This window comes from Protopterus annectens, chromosome 5.part0, assembly GCF_019279795.1.
Source record: "Protopterus annectens isolate FY-2018-M chromosome 5.part0, PAN1.0, whole genome shotgun sequence".
NCBI classification, from domain to species: domain Eukaryota; kingdom Metazoa; phylum Chordata; order Ceratodontiformes; family Protopteridae; genus Protopterus; species Protopterus annectens.
The window spans coordinates 953684456-953705013 of NC_056735.1; the positions used below are offsets into that span (position 1 = coordinate 953684456).

General features: G+C 37.5%; 1 protein-coding gene across 6 annotated transcripts in view; it reads left to right on the top strand.

Moving 5' to 3' along the window:
- Positions 1-20558, top strand: part of FDX1 (ferredoxin 1) — a 657258-nt gene that overhangs the window by 253688 nt on the left and 383012 nt on the right. For 2 of the 6 annotated variants that reach the window (XM_044072726.1, XM_044072724.1), the window contains exon 2: positions 379-531. In XM_044072726.1, coding sequence (XP_043928661.1) covers positions 386-531 — 146 coding nt within the window. In that variant the 5' untranslated portion in view covers positions 379-385. Of the gene's footprint in view, positions 1-167; positions 294-378; positions 532-20558 lie in introns of those variants that run through there. The other 4 variants (XM_044072723.1, XM_044072722.1, XM_044072721.1 and 1 more) reach the window with 4 other exon arrangements.

The window sequence follows — 20558 nt, forward strand, 5'->3', positions numbered from 1 at the left end:
AACACTAAATGTGTGACAGTCTCTTTCAATGTTGAACTTTGGTGAAACGTGGAATTTTTCACCCAAACTGAGCTATGATCACAACAGTGACGTCCAGGTACACGTATCAACAATTAACAAATAAAACAAGACAAACGTGCATAGAAAGAACAGTCCCAAGTAACCTTTACTTTAGAAATACGGCAGATAATTACGTCATGTGTACATCACGTGATCACGTCTAAGCTTTCCTTAGTTTCCTGTATCTATTAAAGCGCCGGTGCGCAAAAGTATTCGGGTTGTGTTTTTTTTTTGTTAGTTGTGTATTTTTTTACATTATAATAGTTTATGAACTGCGCTTAAACTTTGTGTTTCAATAAAGTCTCATATTTTTTTTAGATCTGCTATGGCTGCTGTAGTTAATACTAGAGCTCTTTTCGCTTGCCGGAGATTGGTGTCCAGTTCTCGATTCTCTGGATTTTTTTCCGCATCAAGTAAACCGTGTGGACTTCAGGCCCTTTGTCGGAACCTAAACATCACCTCCAATTGCAGGTAAAGACATTATGTATTGGGTACTGCTAATTGCAGTTAAAGGGATTACGTGCTGGGCTCTAACCTAGCGCTGAGTGAGGTATGCAGTATTGTTTGTTGTTTTGTGTGTGTGTTCTCTGAGTGCTAACCTTAAGTAAGGAAAGTTAAAAGAAAAGTGAATGCTTCTGAATGCAACTGAATTTACTGGAAGGAGTGTCTTGTAGATCCGTAGTCTACATAGTACTCGGGTTGGTTAGTTGCGCAGTGCAGTTTGTGAACAAAATTCTGTGTTACCCTTTGTACATCGGATGTCATTTAATGTGTTTCAACTAATTATGTTTGCTTATCTTATTTGTATGTATGCTGATCGAAGCGTGTTTCTGCTTTCCATCGAAGGGAATGCTAAGAACCCGTTTTTTTAATGGAGGATTTCATTAGCCCACCTGACACCCCCCTCATTTATATATTTGTGTGTTTATCTTCCTGAACTGACCCCACAAGCACGTGATAAGTGGACATAGCTCTCTTGTGTGTGTGTGTGTGTGTGTGTGTGTGTGTGTGTGTGTGTGTAATTGATACCGCAAGTATATGATAAATGGGTGTCTGTCCCCAAATTGTGAAGCACTGCCACTTATAGTGAGGAAGAATGCTCAAAATGTTGAAGACCTACTAAAAGCTTAACTTCAACTAGTTGTGATGATGTGAGGTATTGCCAGCTATGTCAGGAGAAGTAGAACAGTGGGTGTGTAACATATGCCAGCACCAGCTAGCTGGAATTTTATAAATAATTGTGTATCAAACTGATTTGTAGGGATGGTTGTATTAAAAGTGTACCAACAGTGTACCCTATTGGGCAGAAAATGGAATATACATATATTATCGTAACTGTTTAAATGAGTGTGTTTTAACAAGAGAACTCTGGAAGAGAAGATCAGTCCTCATAATTTTGAAAATAGGTTGAAATTAAATTACCTGGCTTAGGCCTTAAAGGTTGTATCTTACAATTCTCAATGCAGCCAGAGACGGAAAGTCTGTACTAGGAAGCTGTCTGCATTGTCTTTGGGGTGAACTAATTGCTGCTCTGGAAGGGTGGTGGTTTGAAATTGTTTTATTCCAGGAGCTGCAGCAGATCTTAGCAAGACTGTGTGTGTGTGTGTGTGTGTGTGTGTGTGTGTGTGTGTGTGTGTGTGTGTGTGTGTGTGTGTGTGTGTTATTGACACAGATGTGCTAAATCCTGACCGCTTCTAGCCAAGGGGGGAAGGGGTAGCATGGGAACCAAAAGTCAGATGATCAGATGTATGTGATGTCATTATGTGATCCATCACTAAAAACACCAGGGTGAGACTGAAGTCTTGTTGCAGTCTGTTTTTGGTACCTAACAGAGAAGGACCCCTCACCTACTACTTCTTGCCTTGCCCTAGTAAGTGACCAGGGAATAGTAATTCTTTAAATCCGTCAGGAAAATATAGTGAGACTAGCTTTTAAGTACGGTTTTTCTGTATCTGTGTGAATCTGTTCATCTGTGTTTTTTTAATATTTCCTGTGATTGAAACTCTGTGTGTAATGTAAATAGATATGTAGTAGTTTCATGTTTTTTCTTATTTATTATTAAATATATTTAAACGTTTTATTGTGGTTGGTCTTTTAGAGAATATTTTAATCTTTGAGAGTACTTGTATATATTTGGTGACAACTCTGGCCGCTCCTGAAAGCCTTGCTGTTAGTCAAACCAACATTTGTATCGATATTAATTTCACTCTGTATAATTAGGTACCATTGTAAGAGCTTCAGAGTAGTTGGCTTTGCAGTGTCTGGTGGAGGTGTAACTACGTTGTAGTCTGGGCAGAATGGGGCATGGCTAGTAAATCTTTGCCAGCCTTTCCTTGTATATGTGTGTGTGAATCAAAACTGAATATGTGTGTGTCAGCTGCTTATAGCAGGGACATGAAGCACTGGTTTCACAGAAAGAGTGGTGGAGAAATTGGCTTGGACACTGCTGAGATCTCAACTCTATAGCTGTGCCAGTGGGGAGTCTTATTGGGGATCTGAAGTGAGACAGAGAAATCCAGACCCCTGAGTATGTGTATTCCCTGTGTGCTCTTAAGGGAAATTGTGCATGATGCACAGTGCTGCATTTAGAAGTACTGAGTGTATCCATTTTTGTTCCAGGTGAACATCCCTCTCCAGTGTCAGTGGTGAGGATTCAGGTTCCTTGATTACTGGCCCTGAGTGGGGATGTCACACTAGTAAACTCACAGGATGATGAAAATGTTAACACTTGTAAAAAGTTATGTCATAGCTCTCTACGAATCGAGGACAATTTTTGAAAATAATGAGGAGCACTTTTAAAATTTTAATATTACTTGAGAATGTGAATTAATGTACATTTTCTGAAGTAGCAAATCTACAACTCTAATTATTGACATTATTTATCAGGTGTAATTTATCACCTTTTTTCCAAAAGTCATCAGTTTTAGGCTGGATTAAGAGGAAACAGGGTTAAAATTTGAGACAAAATCAGCAACAGTTTGGAGGCACAAGTTCTTTTCGTGAATTAATAAGCCTGTGTTTACGTTGATATCCGATATACATTGTTTAAGAATTTTTTCATTGTGGAACAGGGAGGAAAACATGTTTTAAGACTCAGAATGAAGGGTGCTCATCTTTAATGAGGCATACTTGAGAGATTCACAGGTCAACAACACACAACCTTTCCCTTAAGGTTAGATTTATATTTAATTTCTTGCGTTGAGTGTTATGGCTGTGACCAAAGTTGTCATGATTTTTTTCATTGTGATATGTTGAGTTTGAAATTCCAGTCACCAGGAGACAGCAGACTGCAGCACTTAGAGACTCAACTGAAGCTGTATAAAATCAGTGTTTGTTTTAAGCACATAGCCATAGTTGATTTTTTTTTTTTTTTTTGTAGTGGGTCAGTTGAATTTGTGATAAACTCCTATCCACCTCATGCATACCTTCCATAAAGGGTCATTGAGCATAAACACTCCAGATTTGTCACTGAATGACAACAGCAATAGAAATGTTTTAGGTGACTGTGCTATCGGGCACACTGTCTCATCACTTACCATTCTGGACAAGGAGAGGGTTACAATAAGTTGTCTGTTACATGACAGAATCTCTGTTACAAGTGCCATAAAGACCCTAACTTCTTGACAAATATGACTGCAAAATGGTGGTGCATGAACAATTTGAGATGTGAAACTCTGAATAGTATGCAGCTATATGTATGTACATGCTTTCAGTACATAGTACAAATGCAGGCAAGATACTACTTCTGAGCGGAATCCTTTCTTCACCTCAAATAATGCCTAGATGCAAAGATGATTGACTTTAATAGTTGGTTAAATAGGTAGTGTCTTTCCAGATGCTCCAATATGTGTTGGCATAAGACAAAGGTGTTCCACATTCATAGGTTCACAGATAGGTACTAGGCTATCTGCCCAAGGGCCTACGTAAGCTTAGCCAACAGGGTTCCCTGGCTTACACTACCCAAGAAAGTTATTTTCCTGTGCCACTGTCGAGCAGAGACACAGAAGTGATCCCCAGGGTGTATTTCCTATTTTCCATCCACTCATCAAGATTTTTCTTGAAGAGTGCTAATGAAGAACTTTGCTTGACATAGATGAGTAGCCTGTTCCAGAGTATGGGAAGTCTCTGAGACAGGACTCTATCCCTCCAGTGTGTCCTGTTTATTGTGGTGACAAGGTTTAGGTCCCTAGAGCATGTAGCTCGGAGGGATTGGGATTTCTTTACGTGTAGCATGCCCAACAGTCTGGGTTTGACAGCTTTAAATGTTAGGCAGAGATCACCTCGTAGTAGGCAATATGCTACGGAGTAAAGCTGGAATTTTTTGAGATGGTCAGTGTAAGGCATTTGTTTGAGGCCAGTAATCCTCTTTGTGAGGTACTTCTGTGGCCTTTCCAGCTGCTGCAGATGTCTTGTGAGGTACATTCCAAAAGGGGTGTTGTACTCTATAATGGGTCTAATGAGTGTCGAATAGAGAGGAACAATGACCTCTTTTTTTTTTTTTTCCTGGATGAGAACCCTTTTATGATGAGGTGTGCCACGTAGAAAGACTTCCCGACTACTGTGGCGATGTGACTATCAAAGGAGAGACTACTGTCCACCTGGGTCCCAAGGTCTCTTATCACACATTCAGTGTTAAGTAGATTGCTGGCTATGTGGTAGTTCATGGGTACAGAGTTTTTACTAAAGGAGATGACACTGCACTTTTTGGCATTGAGCTTGAGGCCATGGCTCTGACACCAGGCATCTGTCTTAGCGAGGCCCTTCTGTAGGATGTCCACATCTTTTGGGGACTTGACTATGGCCCCTAGTTTGCATTCATCTGCAAACTTCATTAGCCAGAGGCCTTCTGTGTTAGCCTGTACTTCAGAGAAGTAGATACCAAACAGGAGAGGTCCCAGGACGGAACCCTGTGGTACTTCACTTGTCACTGCTTTGAGGTCAGATTTGGAGTCTGCAACTTTTATAGTGTGGGCTCGGTCAGTGAGCCAGTTGGCAACCCATCTTGTGACGTAGGGATTTATACCTAGGTTAGTGAGTTTAGCTATAATTCCAGAATGGGGGATGGTGTTGAAAGCCTTGGCGAGGTCAAGATAGGCTGTGTGAACCACCTTGCCCTCATCTACGGCTTTAGTGACTGCCTCAAAGAAGTTGATCAGGTTCAGGAGGTATGCTCTGCCTTTCACAAACCCGAACTGGTGGGATCCAGAGTTTGGAGGTTACCAATGTCTTTGTTTATGAGTTCCATGATACGTTCCATGGCCTTGCAGACCAGGCTCGTCAGGCTAATAGGTCGATGGTTCCCGGGATCACTGGTGGCTTCCCCTTTGTGGAGTGGGATAACTGTTGCTGTGCGCCATTCAGTGGGCACAAAGCCTGATGCGAGGCTATTATTGAACATGGTGTTTAAGTGAGAAGCCAGTTCATTCTGAAGTTCGTGTAAAATGCAGCCTGGGATGTTGTCCGGTCCCATGGATGCTATGTTTTTGTCTTTAGAGAGTGCAGCGTTTTCCTGCGTTAGTTGTGATTACAGGGACTCTGCAACCTTCCTGTATACATATGGGCCCTTTGGGGGGGGGGGGTAAAGTTAGCACTGAACCTATCTGTCAGGATGTTGGTAATATCAGCTGTTCATTTTTGTGCCGTTGTGCTGCAACTCAGAGCAGATCTGGGTGTTGCCATCGAGATTCATGACATAGCTATAGAATGCTTTGTGGTTGTCCTTAGAATTGGTGGCAATTTTGTTTTCGTAGCTAGCTTTGTAGGATCTTATAAGGGATCTTAGCTTCTTACTGAGGCTGACCAGGGAGCTCCTCCACTCATGGGATTTTACTCTCTTTTGCAGCAGTTTCTTTCTTCTGTTGTACAGTTTGTGTATGGCAGGGGACCACCAGCCAGCTTGCTTCACTAAGGATGGCCTGCACGTTTCGTTTTAAGGCTTTTGCATACTGGCAAAAGTCTTTACTGTCACAGTGCCTTTTATAGGCAGAGTCCAGTTGACGGGCTAGATACATTGGAAAGTTTATCACATTAAGGTGTCACTCCAAAATGCCAGAAGTCTAAACAAAAAATTGCATTATCTTGAGGCACTACTATATTTTGAAAGCATCCATATCTGTGTAGTTACTGAAACTGTATAACAGGGTTTTGTACTTTTCATGTCTCTACACCCAACGAATCCAGGCAAATACATATGGACTCTCAAAGCGAACTTAATTGAACGGCAACTTTAGATAGGGTCAGTTATTAACTAATATTGGTATGCAACACCTTCTTTGTCCCCTGATGACCAGGTATTGTTCTTTTGTCTTCTAAATGATCTCTCTGTTGGCGAAAAATTCACTAACAATCCCTTGATCAGTTGGTAAATAAACCTACTAGAGGGCGCAGCGTTATTGATCTGAATCATGCAAACATGGCTGCCTCTTGCAGTAGTCCACTGGTAAATCCTTGCCCAGTAAAGCCTGACCATAAACTTGTTGCCATCTCTTTTAAACTTCCAAAAGCTCCTAAAGTAAACCTCACTGAATTTAAAGGACTTCAAAAGTGCCATCCTCTACTGTCTAGCTGAAGACATATTCCAAGTCAGTTCTGACAGCACCTCCTCTGACCTTACTGTAGCTGCAAGCTTAATTAAATCCATTGCGCAAGTAGACCCTACCAGAATCAAATATCATGGGGAAATAAATAAAAAAGAAAATCTCTTGGGGGGGGGGGGGGGTGGACCTCCAGCATAAGTCAGCTTTGCAACTAAAGAAAGACGGTCTTTAAATTAAATTATTTAGTAGATCCAAGATTTTCTTCTTGGCAATTAATATCAAAAAGAATTACAAAACTGAACACTGTCAGGTCCACTAAATGAACCCATGAACTTGCACTGTCGACTGAAACCAAAGATAATTGTAAGATCTTATTTTCCTATATTAGAAAACATAAAAAAAAATTCATTGCTCTGAACTTACTGATAATGTCTCTTCTTATTCTGAATGAATAGACATTGCAGATGTCCTTGCAAACCAATTTTATCCCAGCTTCACTCACAAGACTTTTATTCCAGGCCCAGAAACACCTGAATCCCTTAATTCCATGTTTGGATCAAGTGCTAACCAAGACCAAAAATACTTCATGAGACCTGACCATATACTTGGGTGGTTAATTTAATAGTGTTAAGTATGTACTTATAGACAGTCTCTGTAAACTGATAAAACCAGTAGCTAAACATGGATTTAGTCTGTAAGTGGCACGCTGCAGTGGTGATCTCCGTAAGGGTGGCCTTGCAACCAACTTGGGTAGTTATATCAGCATAACAGATCTCATCTACAAAGTGTGGAACAAATTATAACAAATGACCTAAACTGTGATACCAAAAAGTTTCTTACACTTAACTCCCAATTGTTTCTTTGAAGGGTGGTGGTGGTGTCTGTTCAACCCGGAAGACTTCGAGTGGGATTAGGTGGTAGCCGTATAGTACACTGGTGTATCTTGACCTAGCTAAGATCTTCACCATTCCCTAAGTTGGCGTCATGCAGAATCTAAATGCTTTAAATTCATCCCATATGTGTCAAGCTGGATAGTAAAGACAGAACTCACCCAGTGCGAGTGCCTCATCAGAAAGTGTGAAAGTGACCAGCAGTGTCACTCAGGGCTTTGTATTAGTATTGGAAACTTTCCTATTTGGTATTTGCTTCTCAGATATTCAAGCAGAGAGTCAAGACATTTTGGATAACAAATTCTGCAGAGCACTGCAAACTGGGATTTTTGTTATATGGTACCCAAACCCTCCAGAATGAACTCTGTCATATTCTTGGTATACTAAGGATGGGCTCAAACTAAATGCTAAATAGTGTAGCATCAGTTTTGTTAGACAACCCCTTTCTTAATACTGTAAAAAGCACATAACTGTACAAAATTAATATGTATTCAGTGACCTAGGTACTTTGCTTGATATCTCCTTAAGTTGGCCATCATGTGACACTGGTCATCTTTAAATCTTTTTATTTAGCCCAGTTAATTTGCCAAAGATGTATAATGAAGGGATAGTAGTGACTACTTGTACTAAACATTGATCAGGTCAGTTAGAGTACAGCATTCCCTTTGGGATGCATCTCACCCAATGTGCAACAATTACACCCAAAAGGTTTCTAACCTAAAAGACCACAGCTAAAGTCCCTGAACTTTCAAGAGAAGCTGGAAACTCTATTACTTTATATGGCTTTATTCAGTGTCTTGTGGACTTTTGAAGGGTGGTCTCAGGCTCATTTACAGTGCCATTAGAGACTATTATCAGGGACCTCCTTACCTCAAAGTTCATTATCTCCATCAGTACTAGTACTAAAATCGGGGACCTAAATCTTCACTGACAGATAAATGTATATTGATCTGTAATGGAGGAATGGGTTTATAATCCAGTGCCTGTCAAACCTCTGGAATAAGCTTCCCATTTATGTTAAGCTGTGTGACTCAATATCTTCTTTTAAACGTAACCAAGATGTCTTGGTGGGTGTCCACAAATTTCTTCTCCAGGATTAACTGTATAACCCTCTTGGCGAAATGAAGTTTGGCCTGAGAGAGGGAACTGTCAAGGTGTTAATGATCATAAGACTCGAATAGAGCAGGAGCAAAGTTATCTGTTTTCTGGGGTGATGTACTTATTTAATGTTTGCACACAAATTTATTTTGTTTATGTACAAGTTAGTTGATACCACCATGTAAGGTAGAACCTGGATAATCTCATAGATCAAGTTCTGCTGTGGTTCAGCAATCTTGGTGTTATAGGTGGTGTTCAGGATTTAAATATCCTCTAGGTTTGCTGATTGCAGCTTTCTTACAGGTGTGTGGAAAGATTGTTTGCCATTGTGTTATGACCAAGTTGTGTTGTTCTTGAAGGCTAACCTATTATATTCTGCTTGCATTGCCTACATGAATGCCATCGGACTACTCAATAAAATTATTCTGTTGTATGTCTGTATTTCGTTTTGTAATACATGCATACTAGTGATGGTTATGAAGTTGTATTTCTCATCCTGAATCACCCTGTAGCTTCACTAGCACTTTTGATTACATGATGTATAAGAGGAGAGATGGTTAGCATCCTTTGCAGTGAATGTAATTATGCCTCTTCCTTTTCCCAACATATTCCTTATTTCCAGTGCTGCTTATGTTGGAAAGTAAACATTTGACAACACTGTAGATTACCCTGAAAATCTGATATGTCTTACCCAGAATTGTTCACTGCTTCAGTAGTTATTGTGAGGTGAGTTCAGCATTAACAGTTCTTCTGAAACCTTTATTCATATGTGTCTTTCTGGCTGTTTCTTTGTACGGTTTCATTTCTTAAAATTTACCCATTCAGCCTGACTTGATGCTTGGCCATTTTAGTGATCTGATATAATTAAATGCTAACTAATTATTTTTAAAATTATTTTTACTGACCTATATTTTTAATCCCAAAATGAAATTGTCTGTAAAATATTGAATGTACCAGTACAATGACAGTGAAACAAAAGTCAGCAAGTTACATTAAGAAACTGCTAACTAGGGGTGGGGGAGGCTGCCGACTGACTAGCTCTGCTACTTTATTTCTATTTTGACAGGAAATTATATTAGAAATTATAAGTAGAGGTTTAGTGAAGCATAGCTGATGTTGAATGTGTTGTTTCAATTATCAATGGAATATACTCCCTTCTAATGAAGGTTTTCTTGTAAGATAAAGTAGTTTTTCTCTATTGCTCATGAGCTTTAACAAACATATACTTAAGGTAAAATCTTTCTGTTTCATACCAATCACAAAGTAAAAACAAATTAAAAAAATGATTTTCATTTTTTGCCAAAGTAATTTTATTGTAAAATTGTTAAAGCAGTTGAAAGTGCTTATACTTCTATAAATATATATTTTATAATTGTGGTTTACATGAAACGGTATTTGAAATTCAAACGTGTATAATTCATCCTTGTGACAGTAAAGGTAGCTATTGAAACAGTTACTATGAAATGCAGTGTGACTTTTATATATTTACTTAGTCTTTCTCAAGCTGAAAACACATTATACAATATCAAAACTATTGTCTCTGGCATGCATATAGAAGTTATTTACAAGTATTACAAGAACTAGCATTTTTTATGTTTAATGTATTAGCATTTGTTTTATAAGTATGAGTAAATTAAGTTAGTTTTAATGATTTTACAAGGAAACTAAATGTCTCGCCTTCCTAGTAGACTAATTATTCTTAATGGGTAATAAACTGTTTTAGTGAAGCAACAAGTCCAAGTCCATTTTTTTCTTATTAAAATGAAACAGATTTAAATATTTTATTTGTTATACTTTTCAGATTAAAACAGTGAAATGACTATATATGTATTATATTTTCTAGTTTAATAGCATATTGAAAATGTAAAACTATGTATAATTTGAATTTTCTCTTTTTTTTCAATGATTAAGACCTTTTGTTTTTCCTATTTTTCAGTGGTAGAGGAAGGATTGATTTGTACTTGTTGGTTGGTGTGTTTGGTTATGACTTCTGTTCAGACCAGGAGTATTATACTCCATGAGGGGAAGGAGGGAAATATATATTCACATTTAAGTATTTCAGCTAGCTGTTATCACACTTGCAATTCTTAAGGGTTTTATTTATAATTTGTGTATGTTTACAACATGACTTAATTAAATTGTATATCCATTAATATTAATGGATTGAATCTAGATTGTAAGAGAGAGGTAGTTTATAAAAATTTCATTCCCAGATTATTTTCTTACAGGAACACATTTAATACAAGATGATATAGAAAACCTTAATACACACTATTTTTCTGTTTTTACTAGTTCTCATTATAAACAAAAGAGGGGTAGTTATATTAAGAATTCTGTGCCAGTACCTAATACTGATTAATGATAAAAGGGAATGTTTAGCTCTGTGACTCAAGGAAATAATATACTTTTATTAATATTTATTGGCTACCTGGAATGGGAGTTCAAGCAAACAGCAGTTGGAAGAAATAACACAAAATTCAAGAGGAAGCATTATTCTTGCAGGAGATTTTAGTTGTATATTACATGATAAAGATTCTAATACTAGTAGTAAATGGAGGAAACCTGCTTCAGCAAATGTATTAGTAGAATTTTGATTTTATTTAATATTGCAGGTATTAATTTCAGTGTGAGACTGTGTTCCATGTCTGTGCAAAAAAAAAAAAGCATAATCTTGAATAGAGTATGCATCTCGAGTGATATTAATAGACTAGGTAAGGTTAAAGTAGTCTCCTGTCCAGTATCACACCATAATGTGATAACATTTGATGTTATGCTGAATTTTAATAATATTTCCATTAAAGGATTCTTGCCTGTATAACTAAACTAAAGTATTTTTTAAGGAATTCTTTAATTATATAGGTAATACTTATCAAATAGTTGTATGGGATTATTTGAAAGCATGTTTATTTAGTAAAATTACACGTTGGTATGCCCTGAAGAGGAAACAATGGGGCAAGGAATTGGTAGATTTACAAGAAAAAATTGACAAGTTAAAATTAGAGTCAAAAAGGGAATAATTTAAGAGATCTAGATTAAATAGTAGCTAGAGATTCTATGACATAAATTAACTGACAAAAATTAAAATATTCTATAAATCCTAAATTCATGCATAAATTTAACTACTAGAACAAAAGCAATCATTAAATCTAGTCACATTAGAGAGTTGTATTCACCTAATAGGAAAAAAGATTAGTGAAATAGAAAATATTCTTGATGTATTATAGGTTCATAGGTTCATACTAGGCTATCTGCCCTAGGGCATTTATAAGCCTAGCCAGAATGTGTTTGGCTTTCGCCACCCATTTTAAATTTATTTTGCTATGCCCTTTTTCGAGGTTAGTATACTATGCCTCTAACAGTGACACAGAAGTGATACCCGGGGTAAACCTACGATCTCCCATCCACTCATCAAGATTCCTCTTGAAGAGAGTCAATGAGGGACTCTGCCTAACCTGGACTGGGATTTTATTCCAGAGTGAAGGGAGCCTCTGGGTTATGAATCTGTCCCTCCAGCATGTCCTATTTATTTCAGTGCTGAGGTTCAAGTCTCTCGAGCACGTAGCTTATTGGGATTTAGATTTTCTGAGGTGCAGCATGTCCATTAATTCCGGGTTGGACATGGCTTTATACGTCGGGCACAGATCGCCTCTGAACAGGCGGTTTGCCACTGAGCAGAGCTGGAGTTTCTTTAACCGGGCAGCATATGGCATCTGTTTGAGCCCTTTGATCCTCTTGGTGAGGTACTTTTGGGGTCTTTCCAGTTGCTGCAGGTGTCTGGTAAGGTACATCCCAAAAGGGGCATTGTACTCAATTATGGGCCTGATGAGGGATGAGTAAAGAGGCACGATGACCTCCCCTGATCTAGATGTGAATCCCTTCATGATTAGGTGGGCTATATAAATTTTTCTAACCACTTTGGCCACGTGGTTGTCAAATGAGAGATTGCTATCAACTTGCGTCCCCAGGTCCCTAATTACTTCTTCTGTACTTAATGGATTACCACCTATGTGGTAATTTCTGGGCACTTTGTTTTTGCCAAAGGGGATGACTATACACTTTTTGGCATTTAGCTTGAGGCCATGGTTCTGGCACCAGTTGTCTGTTTCTATGAGGCCCTTTTGGAGGATGCTTGTGTCAGCTGGAGAGTCGATTATGGTGCCCAGTTTGCAGTCATCTGCGAACTTGGTCAGCCACAGTCCTTCCGTGTTGGCCTGTACCTCCGAGAAATATATACCGAACAAGAGAGGTCCCAGGACTGAGCCCTGTGGGACACCACTTGTAACTGGTTTGGAGTCTGACATGGCTCCAGCAATTCTAACCATGTGGGTTCTGTCCTTGAGCCAGTTTGCAATCCATCTAGTGACATAGGGGTTTATATTTAAGCTGGTGAGCTTATCTATAATGCCCGAGTGGGGCATTGTATCGAAGGCTTTTGTGAGGTCCAGGTAGGCTGTGTGGACCACCTTTCCCTCGTCAATGGCCTTGGTGACTGTTTCAAAGAAATCAACCAGGTTTAAGAGGCAGGATCTGCCCTTAACAAAGCCGAACTGGGTAGGATCCAGTGTCTGTAGGTCCCCAATATCTTTATTTATGAGGTCCATGATGATCCTTTCCATAGCTTCGCAGACCAAGCTAGTCAGGCTTATGGGGCGATAGTTTCCAGGATCCGTCCTTTATGGAGAGGGACCACTGTTGCTGTACGCCACTCTCTGGGCACATATCCTGTAGTAAGGCTGAGATTGAACAGTAGTTTTATGTTTGGGTTTAGCTCTTCTTGGAGTTCATGTAGGACGCAGCCCGGGACACCGTCTGGTCCCAGTGATGCTGTGTTCTTTGCTTTGGAGAGGGCGGCTCTTACCTGAGCATCTGAGATGTCAGGGGGGCAGCACTCTGCTGGGATAGATATTTGCCCTTTTGGTGGGGATGGGGGGGGAGTTTACGCTGAACCTGTCAGCTAGGATGTTGGCAATGTCTGTGGGTTCAGTGTATTTTTGTCATTTTGGACTAATTATGAGCATATGTGGGAATTACCACCCAGGTTCCTAACATAACTAAAGAAAGCCTTGTGATTATCCTTAGTGTCCTGTGCAATTTTTCTCTCGAAGCTGGCCTTAGACAATTTTATAAGTGCCCGTAGGTTTTTGCTAATACTGATCAGTGATGCCTTCCCTTTTTGGGATTTTGCTCTATCATTTAGTAGCTTCCTCCTTCTATTGTATAGTTTGTTTATGGCTGGGGACCACCAGACAAGACATCTGCCTTTGGAGGATTGGGTGTTGGTTTTATTTGGAATTGCATGATCCATGCATTCCTGAATGTGCTCATAGAATGTGTTTATAAAAGATTCTGCAGCCAAGTGTATCAGGTGTGTTGTTTAGTCTTGGGCTGTGACTGTTTGGCACACTGGCTTTGTGAGATGTGTTGCATGTGTTTTGTTTTGGGGTAGCGGTTGCTTGGGTGTCTGCTTTGGAGGTCTCTGCTGCTTAGGCAGATCTTTATTTAGAGCCTCTGAGTATGTTTTTGTGTGATTATGTGTTTGGTTTGCTGTCGTGGTAGGTCTATGTGAGACTGGAATTGTAGTGAGTGTGGTTTCCTTCTCCTCCTGACTGGTTAAAGGTGCTAAACATGGCTGTCCTCTGTCTGTTGCTGTTTAATTATGGAACCTTTTGCATATTATCTAATCTCCAAAATACAATTATTTGAAGACTTCTTACTGACCCATTATAATTCTCTTATGGAAGTATTCAGTGCAGTAGAAATCTTCCAGAGGAATTCAGGACTTGGCTTTAATGAAAGTAAAACTAAATCCCATTTTAATAAAATTAAGCAATGTAAACCAACAATAGATTTGCAAGATGTAATTAAACATTTATAAAAGATTATACTGAAAATAGATTGCCAGAAGATCAGATGACAGTAATTGATAAGCCCATTTCAGTGCCTGAGCTCAAAACTCATATTAATAAATTAAAACCCAATAAAGCCCCTGGAAATAATGGTATAATACTTGAACTGTATAACATGATGTCTAAAGATGTATTTTGCTGGAACGATTTCAATAGTTAGGTCTAGCAAAGGCTCCACCTTCCTGGAAAACCTGACAAAGATTCCTCACATTGCTCTTTATATAGACTAATTTCATTATTAAATGTTAGTTATAAAATATTCATGGCTGTTTATGCTTGTAGGATAAAACAGGCTCTTCCTATATTGTTAAATAGACTGTTTTTTTTTTTTTTTATAGGAATACCTTTGACAATGTCAAGAGTATTACTATAGTAATGGATTATGTTAAGAATACAAAAGAAAAGCTAACTTTAGTCAGTTTAGATAAGAGTAGCCCATTTGACTTAGTCAACTGGAAATACCTTTTGATTAGTACTGGAGGAGTGTAACTTTTTGAATTTCTTACAACTTATTAAACTTGTCTATGAAAATTATTTTGCTTGAATCAAAATAGGTTCATATATTTCTTAGTGAATTATAATTTCTAAAGGTGCTAAACAGGGCTGTCCTCTGTCTGTTGCTGTTTAATTATGGAACCTTTTGCATATTATATAACATCAAATTTAGACATCAAAGGTAATCTCCAAAATACAATTATTTGAAGACCTTTTACTGACCCATTATAATTCTCTTATGGAAGTATTCAATGCAGTAGAAATCTTCCAGAGGAATTCAGGACTTGGCTTTAATGAAAGTAAAACTAAAATATTGCTTGTAAATTGTTTTGTTTGTCTTTTCGGCTTTTCCCAGTTAGGGGTCGCCACAGCGAAACTCCGGTCCGCTAATGATTGGCAGTAGATTTTTATGGTGCCAAGTTGAAGCCCGACGTCCAACCTTCAATGAAGGCACGCCCATTCATGCATGTCTTTAGAATACCATTCAACCACAGGGAGGACATGTAATACTGTTAAATTTATTCCTAATAGAGACATTTTGCCTGTTTAACATCTAATATTAAAGATATTAGTACTCGACTATAATAATTTAGATTCCACAAAAGATATTATTAGATTGAATACGTTTTTGTATACCATGAGAGAGAGAGACTTTAAAATAATTTTTCCTAAAATTGTATATATAATACAATCTCTCTCACCCCCCCCCCCCAAAAAAAAAAAAAGTAGTATAAAAGGGAGTAATTCTTTGTTTCTGGAATTGCATTGGGTGTATTGGAGTTCCAGATTTAGAAATATATTTTTTATCATCAGTTGTTAAGATGGTAATTTTTTGGTTAAACAATACTTGTAATGCCAAATGGAAACATTTGGTTTAAATGTAATCATCAGATAAAACCGTGTCCTACTAAAATATTAATTTAATTTTCATTGGCTACTAAAAGAATATTTCAGAGAAAGTAAAAGTCCATCACTTAATTCTTATTACATTAACACAATATTAGCTACCTTTAAAATTATTTAAAAGAACCCGGAATGTAAAGCATAGATCTTTATTTCCAATAACTTACACTCAAAATAATATTAACATATTCAGTCTGACAACAATGATTACATTTAAAGATAAAAATCTGTTGTATTGATATCAGTTGTTGGATAGTGGGAAATTATAATATATTGATCCTATATAGTTAAGTTTGATTTTAAACAAAGTTATGTGGCTAGAAACTAAAATTTGTAGACAATTGAACACAAGATCAATTTAATGCAGTAAACAGTAAGAAACTCATTCCCCAAATTTATTGAAGTTTAACCATCTTAATACACCAGAATACAATGGGGAAAGGGCTTCTATCCAAAATATACAAAGTGATAGCTATTGGGATTATTTTAGACTTATTAACAATATATTTCCAAGTGAAGATGATAACTTTTACTTCTATCTTCAAAACTAACTACTTCTTCACCAAACTGGAGAATATTCTCTTGGAAGTTCATGCACATAATTTTCATTACACCACATAGAATTGAATTAATGTGCAAAAATATATAGGATGTGGGAGATGTAAATTAAATGTTAAAGTGGATTGGCAGCATATGTTTTTGATTTGCATAAAATGTAAATCATATTGGGATAATACAAATTCTCTCTTGCAGGCTTTTTTCAGTGGTAAATTTATGTTAATCAAATTGCTCATTTTATTTAGTACACCTATTCCCACTTGTGTTAAGAGAATGAAATACCCTCTTTTATGGAGTATTTTAACAGTTGCAAGAAAAGTCATTACCAAAAATTGAAAAAAAAAATGAGTGCTGCTACTGTGAAAGAATTTGTAAACATGCAGTTGAAGTATGTCAACTTGAACATATCACAATCAAGACAAGAACATCTAGTAGCCTCTTCTGAAGTTCAAAGAATGGCTAGATATTCAGACTTTAATAAATAATTGCAGCTATTTGATTTTTCTTTTTAGAATTCTCCTTGTATAGTAGATGCCTTTTGTAAATATTATTTTTTGTTGTCTTATATATATATTTTTTTTGTTGTCTTGTATATTTGTTTTTTGTTTATTTTTTGTTTAACTCTTTATGTTCCTGATGTTATATATTACTGTTCCAGTCTTAAAATCTTAAATAAAAATATTTAAGAAAAAAAGAAACTGCTAACTCAGACTTAAGCAAATGATTTTTCCATATTTTGGTTTTACTACTAGAGAATTTCTTTAAACTGCATTCAACTACATGATACCTCTAGTCAGTGTTCTGTTTTCATCCCAAAATATTGTATCTGGTGTAACTGTGACATTTTGTAGTATTTGATTTATGGCTGGTCAGAAAGTAGGTCTGCTGTTGTCATGCAAGGAAAAATTGTAATACCGCCTCTATGTTTAGTAGTGTTTGAAGCCTCTCTTCCAGCCTTGATGTAGGTAAGGTTGTAGTGTTTTAACTGAATTCTTAGAATCACTGAATCTTTTTGTCAGTTGTCCTGAAGTGTGAAGCTGTCCACACAACAAAGACTTCCCTTTATTTCTGCACATTTAATGAAGTGCAGGCTGGATTAAATCCATTTTAAAGTGCAACAGAAAACTATACCCTTTGCTTGCAGTGGAATTTGTACAGAGCAGTTTTGAGAGCAAAACTGCTGCAACTTAGTAAAACCTTCCACTCCATGTCCATTCCCCGAGTTGTTTTTTTTTTTTTTTTTTTTTTTTTTTGTTGCTAACAACTTTTGTTGTTGCTTTGACCACTGTCATATTGAGTGAAGATTTTTAAAGCAGCATATTAAGTCTTAATTTTGCTAGTATGCAGTTAACTCTACTGAAGTACAACATGTTTCTTCCCAGCTTAAGGCATGTTACTTTTCTTTGGTAGGAGTAAAACCTAGGTACTTGCTAGGTTATTGGTCCATGAAGATCTTAGAAGCCTAGCCATACATTCCCAAGAAGGCTGTAGCTTTTATATTTTAACTACGAATAACCCAAGGCCATTGTATTTTTTAAGTATGAATAGCCCAGAGATGCACAGACATTTACATGTTGCCACTATCCATTAGGGCAAAGGTGCTAAACCAGAGACAAATTTGCAGTTTCCTGTCTTTGGCTAGATTATGCTTGAATAGAATAAGAGACATGCTTTGCTTTATGTGGAGAGGAAGATGATTCTAGAGAAGTGGCATTCTCTGTGATGCATATGTATCCCTTCAACATCTTCTGTTTGTTATCGCAGAGATCAAGAACTTTTGAGTGGGTATTTAGGCCACCATTGGACTTGCAAATGTGCAAGTGGTCCAAAAGGATGGGGACTGCTGCGGCCCTGTAAGTGAGGCAGAGATTGCCTCTTGGTAGCCTGCAGGATACTGAGAACAAGGGCAAAGCTTTGAGATGATCAGTTTAGCCCTTTTTTATTTATTTATTTATTTATTTTTTTTTCGGCCCTTTATTGTATTGGTGGGAGAGCTGCTTTGTCAAATGTTTGGACAGTTACATACCAAAGGGGAGATTGTACTCCATGGTTAGCCTAGTAAGTGACGATTTACAGTAAAATGGAAACCCTCCTTTAATTTGAACACTATAACCTTAAGGACATTATTACCATAGTGGTTGTATGGTGATTGAAGGAAATCTCTCTCTCTATAGGTTCTCGGGTACCTAACAAATGGATCAATTTCAGGGTAGTGTTGTTGATGTTATAGTTACAGGGGACCTAATGCTTGCCAAAGGATTACTATTCTACATTTTTTTGGTATTTGGTTGTAGGCCATGGTTTTGGAACCAGCTATTTGTTTATGAAAGGCCGTCATGGAGGATCTTGATGCCCTCATAAACTCTCTGGAAGACACCATGTGTACAGCTTTGATAAACTTGGTCAGATGTTATCTCTTAATATAAGCTTTGTCATCCAAGAAGTGAACGCTAAAGAGGAGGACTAAACCCTGGGCTACACTGCTAGTGGTGTTTCTGGAGGAGGTAGTTGGCCATCCTGATTTCCTGGATTCTGATAGTGTGCCAGTTTTGCTACCCAATAAGTTACATAAGGATTTACAGTTATTTGGGTGAGCTGATAAAATTGTACCCGAGTGTGGGATGGTGTTGCAAGGTCTAGATATGGGTTTTTTTTTTTCTTTGTAGACATTTGATACAAATATTTTTGTCTTGAACAGTTTATGTAATGTTAAGTTGAATAATTAAGTATCGTCTTCCGTGAAATCACTCCTCCTAAACATTATTTTATATGTATCATTCCCACAGATTCCATTTATTTCTGTTTATGCCTTCCCTTTTCTAAAGGTCCCTCCTCCAGTTTTATCTCCTTTACAACATTCAAAAAATGATTTTGATTTCTGTTTCCTAGTAATTGCTTTTTTTTTTTTTTTTTTTTTTTTTTTTTTTTTTTTGTCAGCCAGCAGCATTAAATGTAGTAGGGCTTTACTGTGTCTATACAATTGAGTTTCTGTATCCTGACTCAAGTGAATCCTTTCCTTAGTTGAAATTTGCTCCCCTCAACATTTCTGACAGAGTACTATGTAGGGAATTTTTAAGATCTATCAACTTGTTACATTTCCAAACATATTTTCCCAGGTACCCCCTCTTTCCTGTCAACGCTCCAACAGTTGCTGTCTACCCAGTGGGGAAAATTTCTCCGAAGTCTACTTAAGGTTTAAAAATTCCCATGCAAACACTTCATGCAAGAATCCTAAACCTAGATTTTATTGCATACTTTAGAGCCATACAGATATCCTGTTTTTGTGCATTACCTTTCTGTTCTTATTTCTTGGTCTTGTCTAACCTATCTTTTTTCTCTATGCCTGTACTCTTTTGTTATCAATCTCTGGTAGGAAAGACCGTCTTCAACCTGCAGTCCAAATGTCTGCTTGGCCTCATCCCATTGTTTAACTTTCCCTTCCTAATTATTTCCTCCCAATACCTTGATTCCTTTACTAATTTTCTCTGTTAAATACTTTGCTATTTTCTATATCCCCGCTCCCACCGCATGGTGAAACCTCTTCTCCATTCCTGTGTTGGCTTAGTTCTCAAAATATAATCTTCTACTCTTTTTATATGATATTTTGTATGGTTGTTGCTATTCTCCTTGAGTGTCTGCAGCCAAAGTCATACTCTCTCCTTATTTTGTGACAACCCCCCCCCCCCACTTCAGCATAACTTCTTGCCACTCTAATTTGTTATATTCTACTTTAAGTCTTACCTGTGTAGTTCTGATGTATCCCTTCAGATCTGGTAATCCTACACCACCAGATCCTGTGGTGAGAAACGGCTCATCCTACTTAAATATTGCCCACTTTCCCTCCCAGATTCCTTCAATTCATTCTTGATTTATGGTCCACAGCTTCTCTGGTTGATTAAAGGTATGCATAACTTGTATGAGTTTAGAGACTAAAAACATTTTCACTTGTTTGAATTTTCACTGCGTGTTCCTTACTATCCATATTCATCATCAGGAGCTTCCAATTTCTAACCTTTGTGTTATGCTTAGGTGCCATAGTATTATCCTTTTTAACTCAAACACCTAAATACCTCATCTTATGTCCCTGTAAAGGTGGGTATTGCTGAACCAGT